We start from the raw sequence: 12,253 nt of genomic DNA, 5'->3' as shown, positions 1-12,253 counted from the left end.
TGAAATAAAAAAGAAAAGAATGTTTATTATTTTATATTGCCAAAGATGTCTCTTTACTGAGAAACAAGCTGAAACAAGTAACATTTACAAACATACAGTACAGATACACAGTGCAGATAAGGGCTGAGCGATATGGCAAATATATCTTATCACAATATTTATTAAGGATCATAATTTGTTTTGGTTACAGTGTTCTTACAAAACAGTAGAACTACATAAATAATGTAAGTGTTCACATTATAGAATGTTTGTCTTTTAAGTTTTATTGCTATAAAAATAGTGAAGCCTTCATTTATTAAATGTTAGCTTTTCAGTAGCTTATGTTTACTTGCTAAACTGGTGGCTATAAGCAATAATGATGTTATATGGTCATATCACCCAGCTGTAGTGAGAATTGGTGAACATTTCTTAAATGACAGATGGGTGAAAATTGTTCATTCTATCTGACAGTGTTAAACAAGTAGCATAAAAATAACATTAAAAAGCTACATTAACACAGAAACTCTACGTAAAATATAGGCTATATCTGATATAGTACAATAATGAACAAATAATGCAACAACAATGAACAACTGACAAAAAATAACATTAAAGTAGTAGTTTTTCTATGATTAAGTTATCAAACACAAATGTTTAATATTTATATTAAAAGTAGTCTGAAAGTCACTTGATCATAAAATAACCAAATCCCCCTCGAGATGGTGTGAAGATCTATCATATGATACATCGAACTCCTCCAACACATAACATTAAGCAATACGTTAAAGATATCACAGCTAGGATCATTAACCATGTATTTGTTGTGTATCCAGGCATTTATATCTCCCTTCATAACAACAACAAAGAGCCGCACGGGGTGAGACAGGTTTAATACATCACTCATTTCCTCATACAGCTGATGCTGACTTGTGATTTAAACCCAGAGCTGAGCCGCAGCTTCCTCATCCTCATAACCACTTTGTTCTTTCAGTCTAAACCTTCCAAAACCATCTAACAAAGTGTTTTCTTTTTCATTTTAACGTTAAATTCTCAGACCGAAACCAAAACAGTTTTTCGAAATGAAAGTAGATGAAAAACAGAAGGAATAAAAGTGTGTTTGATGTGTGTGCAGAGCTCCCAGTCTTTCAGATTTCATTTAGACTTAAAGTAAAAGTCCACTCTTGAGTTATCTCCTCAATGCCAAACTCTATACTTTCCCTTCTGAATTGGCAAGTGCTCCTTTCTTGTACCTATCTTTTATTCCTCAGCAGGCATCCGTCTGTCTTTCTTCTTTTCATTCTTTCTTTCTTTTTCACTGTTTTCTTGCCCCCACCTCCTGCATTCCTTGGCCACCGAGAGGACACATTCCTCTGCATTCCTCATGACACTGGACATCTAGAGAGACAAAAAAGAGAGAAGAGGGGGTGAGAAAGAGAGAGAGGTTGGTTAGGTAAGTCATGAACTCTGAAAAGCTGTCACATTCCTATATAAATCAAATTTGACATAGCCAATTAGGTCACAATTCCTTCAAGCTCCTCACACCCCTTTCTGTATGATGAACATTTCAGCTTTGTTTTTTTGTAATGTAAGGAAAGGTTTATTAATATTCAACATTTCTGAAAGGGGTCTCGGGTGTCAGTGCAGTGTTAGAGGTAAAGCTGTAACTTTAAGGTCTCCAATGTCTTCTAGACATTGGCTTCATGACTAAATTTGTTTATAGGTGTTCCACAACCTTAAATGTAACAAAAAATGGATAAAAACTAACAGATAGATTGTATTTGTCTGCAAACTGCTGTGGTCTAAAAGGAATAAAACACTAAGGGATATGCAACAGGGAACAGTAAGTCTATTTCATCACACCACCCTATTGTTGTTTTTTCCCAATAACAGAAAAACACAGAGTATTTTACTCCTTTCAGCTGTATCTAAGCTAATATTTCAGATCATTTACTTTCATCTATATTTAAATAAGGATATATTGTTATTAACTCATTTTCCACATCTCATTACATCTTAAAGATTATACTGTTTTTTAATTACACTGCATGTATGCTAAATTGATTTCTAAGCAAATCAGTTGTGTCTATCTGCATATTCAGCAGTCACGCAGCCCAGACAGCCACAACTCCTGCGGCTTCACGTGGCACCAGCGGGAAACACTTAACTGCTCAAATGAGGCTTCATTAGCTGAGCTGTCAGGACCAGAGGCTATAATAAACCTAGAAGCTTCTAGAAGCCTGATCCCATTGCTAATGCCGCACCGTGTCATTATCTGTCTGCTTGTAAACAAGGGTTCAGACACAGCGTTAGAGCAAAAGCCACAGAAATCTTTGGTGTTTGTGATAAAATTTCACACACACACACACACACACACACACACACACACTCACACACTCACACACTCACACACACACAAGTTTGAGATGAATATCTGTACATGTGGAAAAATAAAACCGAGTTTGTCCATTAAAAAAATACACGGTCATTAAAACATTCCATCATAGAGACACGGTTAATAAGGCATTAAATATACTTTAGTGTTTGATGCTTAGGAGTGTGCCTTTCTGGGGTAAAAATACTGCACTGATTTATATAAGAGTTAAAGCTAATAACAATTGAGCACATAATGTGATTCAGTGCAAATCAGCATTATTACAATAGCATGTTGTACATGTTACATAGATTTGAATCTCAATATATCAGACACATCAAATCTCTGAAACCTAATGTATTACATTCTTTACTGCATGTGAAATATGGACTTACACACAGAGGCCACACCTCCTTCACTGAGTGTGACACACAGAGGCCACACCTCCTTCACTGAGTGTGACACACAGAGGCCACACCTCCTTCACAGTGTGACACACAGAGGCCACACCCCCTTCACAGTGTGACACACAGAGGCCACACCTCCTTCACAGTGTGACACACAGAGGCCACACCTCCTTCACAGTGTGACACACAGAGGCCACACCTCCTTCACTGAGTGTGACACACAGAGGCCACACCTCCTTCACAGTGTGACACACAGAGGCCACACCTCCTTCACTGAGTGACACACAGAGGCCACACCTCCTTCACTGAGTGTGACACACAGAGGCCACACCTCCTTCACTGAGGGTGACACACAGAGGCCACACCTCCTTCACTGAGTGTGACACTCAGAGGCCACACCTTCTTCACTGAGTGTGACACACAGAGGCCACACCTCCTTCACAGTGTGACACTCAGAGGCCACACCTCCTTCACAGTGTGACACACATAGGCCACACCTCCTTCACTGAGTGTGACACACAGAGGCCACACCTCCTTCACAGTGTGACACACAGAGGCCACACCTCCTTCACAGTGTGACACACAGAGGCCACACCTCCTTCACTGAGTGTGACACACAGAGGCCACACCTCCTTCACTGAGGGTGACACACAGAGGCCACACCTCCTTCACTGAGTGTGACACACAGAGGCCACACCTCCTTCACTGAGTGTGACACACAGAGGCCACACCTCCTTCACAGTGTGACACTCAGAGGCCACACCTCCTTCACTGAGTGTGACACACAGAGGCCACACCTCCTTCACTGAGTGTGACACACAGAGGCCACTCCTCCTTCACAGTGTGACACTCAGAGGCCACACCTCCTTCACTGAGTGTGACACACAGAGGCCACACCTCCTTCACAGTGTGACACACAGAGGCCACACCTCCTTCACTGAGTGTGACACACAGAGGCCACACCTCCTTCACAGTGTGATACACAGAGGCCACACCTCCTTCATTGAGACAGAAACAGAGACACCACACCTCCTTTACTGGAACTAACACACATAAAGTCAAATTGAGGCCACACCTCCTTTATTGAGACTGACACACAGAGGCCACGCCTCCTTTACTGGAACTGACACACAATAATAAAGGCCACATTGAGACTGAAACCCAGAGGCCACACATCTTCCACTGGAAAAGATCAACACAAGTCCTTTTGTATATTTAAATATTTTGAAAGAATTATTATTATTTTTAAATATTTTTATGCTATCACTACATGTTAGCACTTTACTAACTAAAATTCAGAGCATTTTAATGAGCTGTTCTAAATTCCTCACACACAGGAGCTGTGAGTACTATTTACTAAGTATCCATGAACTTCTTTACTCCACATGTTCAGATTATTTTAAGCGGTTCAACTCGACACACACACACACACACACACCAAGTGTCTTAATTTAAGATGCAATTTGGAATGAAAGCCACTGTGAGAGTAAACTAGTGTGTGTGTGTGTGTGTGTGTGTGTGTGTGTGTGTGTGTGTGTGTGTGTGTGTGTGTGTGTGTGTGTGTGTGTTCATTTTTCCACTTGCAACCCAATGCACAACCTTTGGCCTGATTTACAACAGAAAACCAGAGATTCCGGTTGCTCATGCCATACCCGTGAGCAAGGCTTCCTGATACTGAGTGTGTGTTGAGCACTAGCATCATGAGTTTTGCTAGCTCAGCTTTAAGCATTTACTCATAACCCACATGACAATGTAAAGCTTTAGTTTCACTGAAATTAGCATGCTGATCCAATTTCACAAGAAGTTAGAGTTATTTACACAACAATAATTCAGCTGGGTGACTAGTTCTACTCAAACAGGTAATTGCTATCTTGATCACTAGCCCCTTTTTTATTCTTTAGCTTGTTTTGCTGATTATCATAAAATGTGGATTTTAATTTTACAAAATAATATTCACCTAATAGTAACTAGATTACTAAACTAAACTTCTTGAATTTGGTTTAACTCATAATACTATTTTTAAATATTAAAAACAGCAATATGCTAACTATGTGGTTTTCCTTTTTAGTAAAACATAGTTAATATTTTATTACTATTATTACAATAATTGCCTAATATTTTATCACAGCTGAGAGATGGCTTTAACCTCCATATATTTTAAACTTTATTTATAATTTTCCTATACTGACTTTCAGGTGGGACCACCTTAATGTTGGAAGCTCAAATGCCTCCCAACAATAAACCTTCACAGATCTTTTTTTTTTTATTCAAATAATTTATTATGATGTATTGGATAATCAATTATCAGCACAAGTTTATACACTAAAATGATATACGATGTAAATGAGATGCGAGAGATTTCATTGTTGACAGCAGATTTTTGCCCTGTCACACCTCTCAGGTCTCAAGGGACACGAGGGTGTGGAGTGTGGACTCCCGCATCAATAAACTCAATAACCATCACGTAACGGCTGTCAGGCTGCTCATTTGGGCCATGCTGAACACATCTGCTCCCCAACACACACAGAAGCCGTGCTGCTTCATAATGAGCAGGTGTAATTACAGCATACAAGTGCGCTCACCCATCCATCACTGTCACAGAGCTGCTTCATGAATTTGCATTAGCTTGGACAATCCTGTTTAAAGTGTCAGGAAGCCTGGGTCGTCCTTACTGAGCTAAAACAACGGCTGTGAAAAGCCAGTCACAGACAAAAAAGAGGATCCTCTTGGGTCGAGTCGTCAGCCATTTTAATATATGAGGCCACAATTCAATTCACTAAATTTGTAAAGGTCTATTTATACAAAATTCTTCATTTACAAAAAGGTCTGAAGACTAATATAACTGAACATTAACGAGAGTTACCTTTAAATGTTATTAAATGTTACTATTAAAAGTTTTCCTATGGCTCTAAATGAAAGCAATAAGCCATGAGAGCCCGATTGTGTTTTACAGGCATGTTGTGAAGCAATAAACAATTTGTAATAAACACGCAATTTAGTTTGTTAACGGGGAGCTTTGGTTGCTATGCAACATAATGGCTTAAGATTTGGGTATTTTGAGTACAGAACTGACCCCCTAGGGTCTGTTCACATTGTGGATTATACAGTGGCTTTGAACAAGATTCCTGAAAGGATTTTTTTTTTCTCTGACCTCCTGTCCACATTTAGCAGAAATTCATTTATTTTAATGTAAGCATGTGTGTGTGAATTCTGTCTCTGACAGTTTCCCAGTCATAACCTTATCTTTTATTTATTTTAGATAGATAGATAGATAGATAGATAGATAGATAGATAGATAGATAGATAGATAGATAGATAGATAGATAGATAGATAGATAGAGTACTGTAGATAGATAGATAGATAGATAGATAGATAGATAGATAGATAGATAGATAGATAGATAGATAGATAGATAGATAGATAGATAGATAGAGTACTGTAGATAGATAGTTTAGTCACCAAAGTACTGTATACACATACTAGTGGCTAAATTTAAAACATCATTTAATCCACCATGGGCAGGTAGCTACTAACGATTGAATGAATGCGTTTTTGTTTGTCAAACAAGCTATCTGACTGTTCACTCTCTTGTGCCTATATGAAAGTAAAAACCTTTTAGTTTCTTCCGGGATTCTGAGAAATCATAGTCCCGATACACACCTCTGGTCTCAACCAAATTAACCTTTATGGCAACCTTTAAATAAAAAATAAAAAATCTGACATAAAAAGAAGATTGTATACATAATTTATTATATTCTTAATGTAATTGTATGGATAATGTGTAATTATGATTAATTGTGGCAGGTGAGTTGGTATGACTGGTAGCCAAAAGGGTGACGGTGTAATTTTTCTGGCTGAAGCATGACGGGAGTAAAATATTTATGCAAATCTGCTTGCGCTTTAGCCTCAGCCTCCGGACACTGTGCGTGCATGCGTGTGTGTGTGTGTGTGGGTGTGTGTGTGTGTGCGTGCGTGCGTGTGTGCTTGTGTGTGTGTGTGCCCAGTATGTGCACAGATGTGAGAATAAAAGCCCTCTTTGAGTTGTCTTTCTCAAGTGGCTTAAAAAAACACATTAATAAAACATAAGTACTGAGTAAGTGCTGCAAGCAGGACAGCAGCTGAAATGAGCCATGTGACCTTTGACCTGGTTCAGGTGTGTCACATAAACAGAAGGCTTCTTTTAATGCTGCTTTTCCTGGCACTGATTCCTTTTCCAGTGTAATAGTTAAAGGAACCACCCTAAGGTAGCTAACAACATTAGAGAATTATTTAACAAATATGTGCAGACATTACAACACAACTAGCATGTTATCTGATATTGCACTGTATTATACAGTACAGAAATATGTGATCATGTAAATCACTGGCATAAGAATAATTATGGTATTTAATATGAAAGTAGGCAACAAATAGTTTTTTAAATCAATAAATATAACATCTAGTTTTTAGAATATAAATCTAAAAAAATAAAAATACTTACAGCAAATTAGCCTAGCAGTAGAGAATTGAGCGTATAAATAACTGGCATATGTTTGAAACTAAATTTATTACAAACATTTTGGATAAACTTCAATTAAACACTAGGAATGCTTCACGCTTCACAGACAATTCACTGGCCATTGGGGTGTTTTTACTCTATCTAGGTGATGCATTGTTTAAGAAACGTGTTCCATAAAACAGGTATGGCATTTCCAGCTAAGATGAACTGACCTGTTTACTCTCATAGGAGAGTATTTTAGTATTTTGCCCTCAGGCTGAGAGCTTTGACAGCAGCAGGTATTTTTAGTTTGGAGCTTCTGGCCGGGGTAAAATATAGTTTTTTCCTCCCTCAGCCTGCGTGCCTTTCTCCTCTGGCATTACAGAATAAGTATGATGTGCAAAAAATCAACACCAAATTAGCAGGCTTTAAAGCAACAGCACAATAAAAATGCGAGCTGCAGGCTTGTGGATTCATGACCCTTCAGCATGTCTCCACCCTGTCCATCTGTTTACAGCTGAGGGACAAAAGACAGAGTGAGGGTTCGAAGTGTGTGAGTGAATACTTTAGAAAGGCAGTTTCAAAAGCTAAAAAAGTGGACAATTTCGTAGACTTCACTATTGAGGTTTTTCTACAATAAGAACATCTGTTTTGTGGCAATGTAGCATTAAAAAAATGTTAGCTTGAATCCTTTCCCAGCATTAGCTCACAAAAAAACACCAAGGAAGGACAACCATCCATCCTTTAGACTGGCAGGTTTTAACATTGAATGATGTACAAGCACCTGTTTTTATCATACTACTTCAGTTTGAAGTACCATAAAGCAGAAAAACAAAGTATGTTCCATTTGGTGCTGAGTACAAGTACAATTCAAAATAAAGACCATATCTGGCATTGTAGGCAAATCTTTGGACATTCTTGTGAATCCTCTTTCTAAGTACATGCTTCTAAATGTTAGAAAAAGACAGCGTGCGCGCACCTTCACAAAAAAACAAAACAAAACCCTAAAAAGCTATTTTTGTTTATAATAGGGCAACAATCAGCTGTTTTTTCTATCATGTTTGTGAGGTTTTGACGGTGAACAAACAGCTGTTTTTGGTCGTATTACAGTTTTGACGCCTTCTTGTTAACTGGCCCTGATTTAGAGTGTCTTAAACAGAAGCAGTAAGTAGTACTTTTGGTCAGCTTTATTTACATGTAAAAATGAGAAACTTTTGGCAAAATGGCTGAAGGATTCTAACTTTCTCTTGAATCCTCTTTCTTAGTACAATCCCATTTAGACAACCAGGAACACTAGGATAAGTTTCTGTGTGAAATTCAGTGGTTATTTTTATTTGTACTATAATTTTGCATGATTTACATTTCCGGTAAACTATCAAATATTTAGTGCTTCCTGTTAAGAGAACCCCATATTGTTCATCCAGTCTATACTGTACATGCTATCAGAACATCCACAGGCTTGATTTTAAATAAGGATCACCAAAACCTAAAGTACAACTGTGCTAAAGGAAATATAATGGACAGAGATATGTAACATGTAACATGTTTGGCTTGTTACTAGTTTTATTCTCAGATAAGCAGATAAGCAGATAAGCAAACTACTATACTAGGAAGTGTAATTGCCAAGTGTGATGCACATTTCACTTGCATCAAAAAAAAAAATGTCTTAGAAGTGCATCCAGTGTGAACTGGCCTTTACACAGAAGCTCAAGGATTGTTTACACATGCACATACAATTTCTATCTATACCTTTTTATCCATCCAGAATTGAGCATACTGTATGTTTGAAACATACAAATGACTGGCATATGTTTGAAACAAAATTTATTAGAAAAGATTTTTGGATAAACTTCAATTAAACACTAGGAATGCTTCAAGCTTCACAGACAATTCACTGACAATTCAATTTTTATCAGACAGAGTAAAGACTGAGATCTTTGACAATGGAGCTGATGCATTCTGACATCCTCTTCCCCAAAACTATCCCGCCTTTAATATTACTGATACCACAAAAAGACAACTAGCCTTTTTTCTAACACATTTGTTTGTGAAAAAAGATCTAGAAATGTTTTTATTCAAAATAAGATAAATATTAACACAATGAAGCATGTGTTTACATTGAAAGACCTGATCTGGCAACATGGTTGATGATTTCAAACACTCTCCAAGTATTTGATGATTTCTGAATCTTCTTCCAAGTAAACATGCTAATTCTAGCTGTTTCAGTCAACAAGTTGGAATTTCAAAGACAAACCGGCAGCTGTTTTCATTCGTTATGTGATTTCAATGTCTTCCTGTTCTAACACAACCTTATTTTGATCTTCTTTCACAGAAGCAAAGCGTTTGGGTTTGTTTACACTTCCTAGTAAGTGAGCAAGTTTGTTCAAGATGTTTGTAAGTGTAAATATGATACTTATTAGAGATCCCCAGCTGAAAAACCTGTTCTGTCAAATATGGCTTTTTTTGTTGATGGTATTTTAAAATGTATTTCTTGATTCAAAATGGAATAAGATAAACTAAGTGAGGACCTGAGCTTTACTGAGTAAGCAAGGACCTGAACTTTATGTTGCTTTAACTGATTGAAGTCTCTGCTCTATAATTAGCCCCTTTTTAATTCATTCAGTTGCTATTGACTTAGTTCTTTTCTATATTTAACACCCATCAGCTCTCATTAGGGCTAGAAATCTTTAATTATCCAGCATTTTTTCTGCAATTGATTTTATTTTATTTTATTTTTTATTTTTTTTATACCAAGCCACATCTGATCTTTTATCCCAAAAAAAACAGCAATCCATAGATCAGGTTTGGAACTTGTATTTTAGTTTTATATTATTACTGCTTTTTGGTATTAGATTTTTCTGTGAGCTCTTACTTACCATCTGGTTGTGACATTCAGGATGGCAGGTACCTCCAGGTGCTCACAAATGCAGTGGGAATGAGAGAATATGGAACGCTAGTCACACTGTCCCAGGAGTCAGACGAGGGGTCGTAACAGTCCAGCGTTTTACACCTCTGAGCTCCACAATACCCTCCAACCACGTAGAGTCGGTTCCCTGAGGCTACAGCATGGCAGCTGATCCTTTTGGCTGTGACGTCCACAAATTTAGTCCACTGGTATGTTTCACTGTTGAACCTGTATGCTGAGCCTGCCGAGAACTCTGTATCTCCACCGATGACCACAATGTGATTGCCGACGGCTGCCGCCGCCGTGTAACGCCAAAGCTGAGGACACGCTGCAGGCACCGTCCACCTGTTCTCACAGGGGTCAAAACATTGCACTTTGGGGAACTTGTCCCTGTTCACACTAGTTCCACCAAATGCAAAGAGCTTGTTTTTGGTTCCTACGACAGCAGCATTGCTCACACCTTCCCGAAGAGGTGCAACTAGAGTCCATTTGTTAGATTGTGGGTTGTACTGTTCCACCTGTTTGAGTGAGACTGACGGAGAGGCAGGAAACGAGCCTGACAGAGAAGTGTGGCCACCTACAACATACAGGACATGGTCCAGTTCAGCTGAGCCATGTCCAAATCTGGCCACAAGCATCGGCGCTGCCTTGGACCATTCGTCATGTAAGGTATCATAGACCCAGACATCTTTGGAAGCACCATTTTCAGAACCTCTGCCTCCTGTTACATAAACCTTACATCCAATAGCACAGGCACTGCACTCTTTTCGAGGACTTGGAAGGTCGGTTTTGGGCATGATCTCCTTTGTTTGGTGGTCTATCATGTACACTTTGTCGCACATAAATGTCTGGCCTCCTAGAAGCAGCAGAGCTTGGCTGACTTTCCTGGGTCGAGCGCAGAAACCAGTAACCACACCGTCATTCTGGAGTATCTTCATCTTGCATCGTACTGCATCTTCAACAATCTCTCGACACACTTTGTCTCCTATGATGAGCTCTTCAGTGACAACGTTTTTGAGCAGGTAAGTCTCTGTAAGAAGTGCCAAACGAACACAGCGTAAAAGCTCAGGCAAGTCAGAGAGTCTCCTTTCAATATCAGCTTTCACCCAGTCTATGACTGCCTCATACACTACACTCTCGTCCTCCACCTCCAGCTCCTCGCTGAAGATCAGCTCCTGAACTTGATCTTTCGGGAGGTTCAGGAAGTCCTCGGTCTGGTAAAGGGTGGCAAAATTCGCCAAGCACATGCGCCAGGAGAGCTCGTAAAGCCTTTGGCACTGATGTGCATCAGAGAGGAGCATCATCCCGAGGCAGTTTGAAGGGTGCAGGTTCTTCTCAAGAAACTCTGCAGAGGCATCTCGGATATCATGGAACTGCAGCATGTCTCCAGCCTCTAGCAGTGACTCAGCATTCTCCTCATTGATGATGATGCGTGCAGAGTATGCATAGTCCAACAGAAGCTCCAGAACCTCAGGGTGCAATGAGTCATGGAAGTTGACCTCTGTGTCTCGGGACTCCTTGAGTCCACCGTTAAACATGGCTTCAAAGTAGCGACTACATGAGGCAAGGACTGCCCGATGACATGGGAATCCTCGATTTCCAGCCCGGAGCACAACATCGGTGAAGACGCAGCGCTTGCGCAGGAGGTTCAGTTGAGTAAGCAGGCTGTCAGCATGCGAGGTTTTGTGGAACAGGTGGATGTTCATGGAGCCGGAGCTCGACCTGGATTTGCGATTTTCATGGCTACTCACAGACATCTTCAGGTAAAATCTAAAACAAACAAACAAACAAATAAGTAAACAGGAAAGCAATGCTTTCAATATACTATATTATACTAATTATTCATTAGAAACTGCACAGCATAGATCAGCATGCCGATGATGTTAATCTGTTATACCAGTGTTCATCAAACTGCAGCACATGGGGCATAATACAAGGAATATTATTCATGAACTTTTGTTAAAGCTGCTATATTTATAATTGGGTTATTACAGTTATTAGTGCATTTGACTTGACTTTAATGGGTTCAATTCAAACCTCAATAACTCTGAAACAACTCCAACTTCACCATAATGTGTTCTGTGGGTGGAAAGTTCAGGGAATAAAACACTCT

At 39.2% G+C, this 12,253-nt stretch overlaps 1 protein-coding gene across 1 annotated transcript in view; it reads right to left on the bottom strand.

Annotated features, from left to right (window-relative positions):
• Positions 1-12,253, bottom strand: part of enc3 (ectodermal-neural cortex 3) — a 14,113-nt gene continuing 1,860 nt past the window's right edge. The window contains exons 2-3 of the mRNA XM_047810297.1: positions 10,112-11,912; positions 1-1,374 (exon numbers count right to left, since the gene is read on the bottom strand). Of these exons, the coding sequence (XP_047666253.1) occupies positions 10,128-11,897 (1,770 nt within the window). The 5' untranslated portion in view covers positions 11,898-11,912 and the 3' untranslated portion in view covers positions 1-1,374; positions 10,112-10,127. The remainder of the gene's footprint in view (positions 1,375-10,111; positions 11,913-12,253) is intronic.

The sequence above is a fragment of the Tachysurus fulvidraco genome, chromosome 2 (assembly GCF_022655615.1).
Source record: "Tachysurus fulvidraco isolate hzauxx_2018 chromosome 2, HZAU_PFXX_2.0, whole genome shotgun sequence".
NCBI lineage: Eukaryota > Metazoa > Chordata > Actinopteri > Siluriformes > Bagridae > Tachysurus > Tachysurus fulvidraco.
The sequence above is the reverse complement of the archived record's forward strand: the minus strand, read 5'-3'. Positions and strand labels throughout refer to the sequence as shown.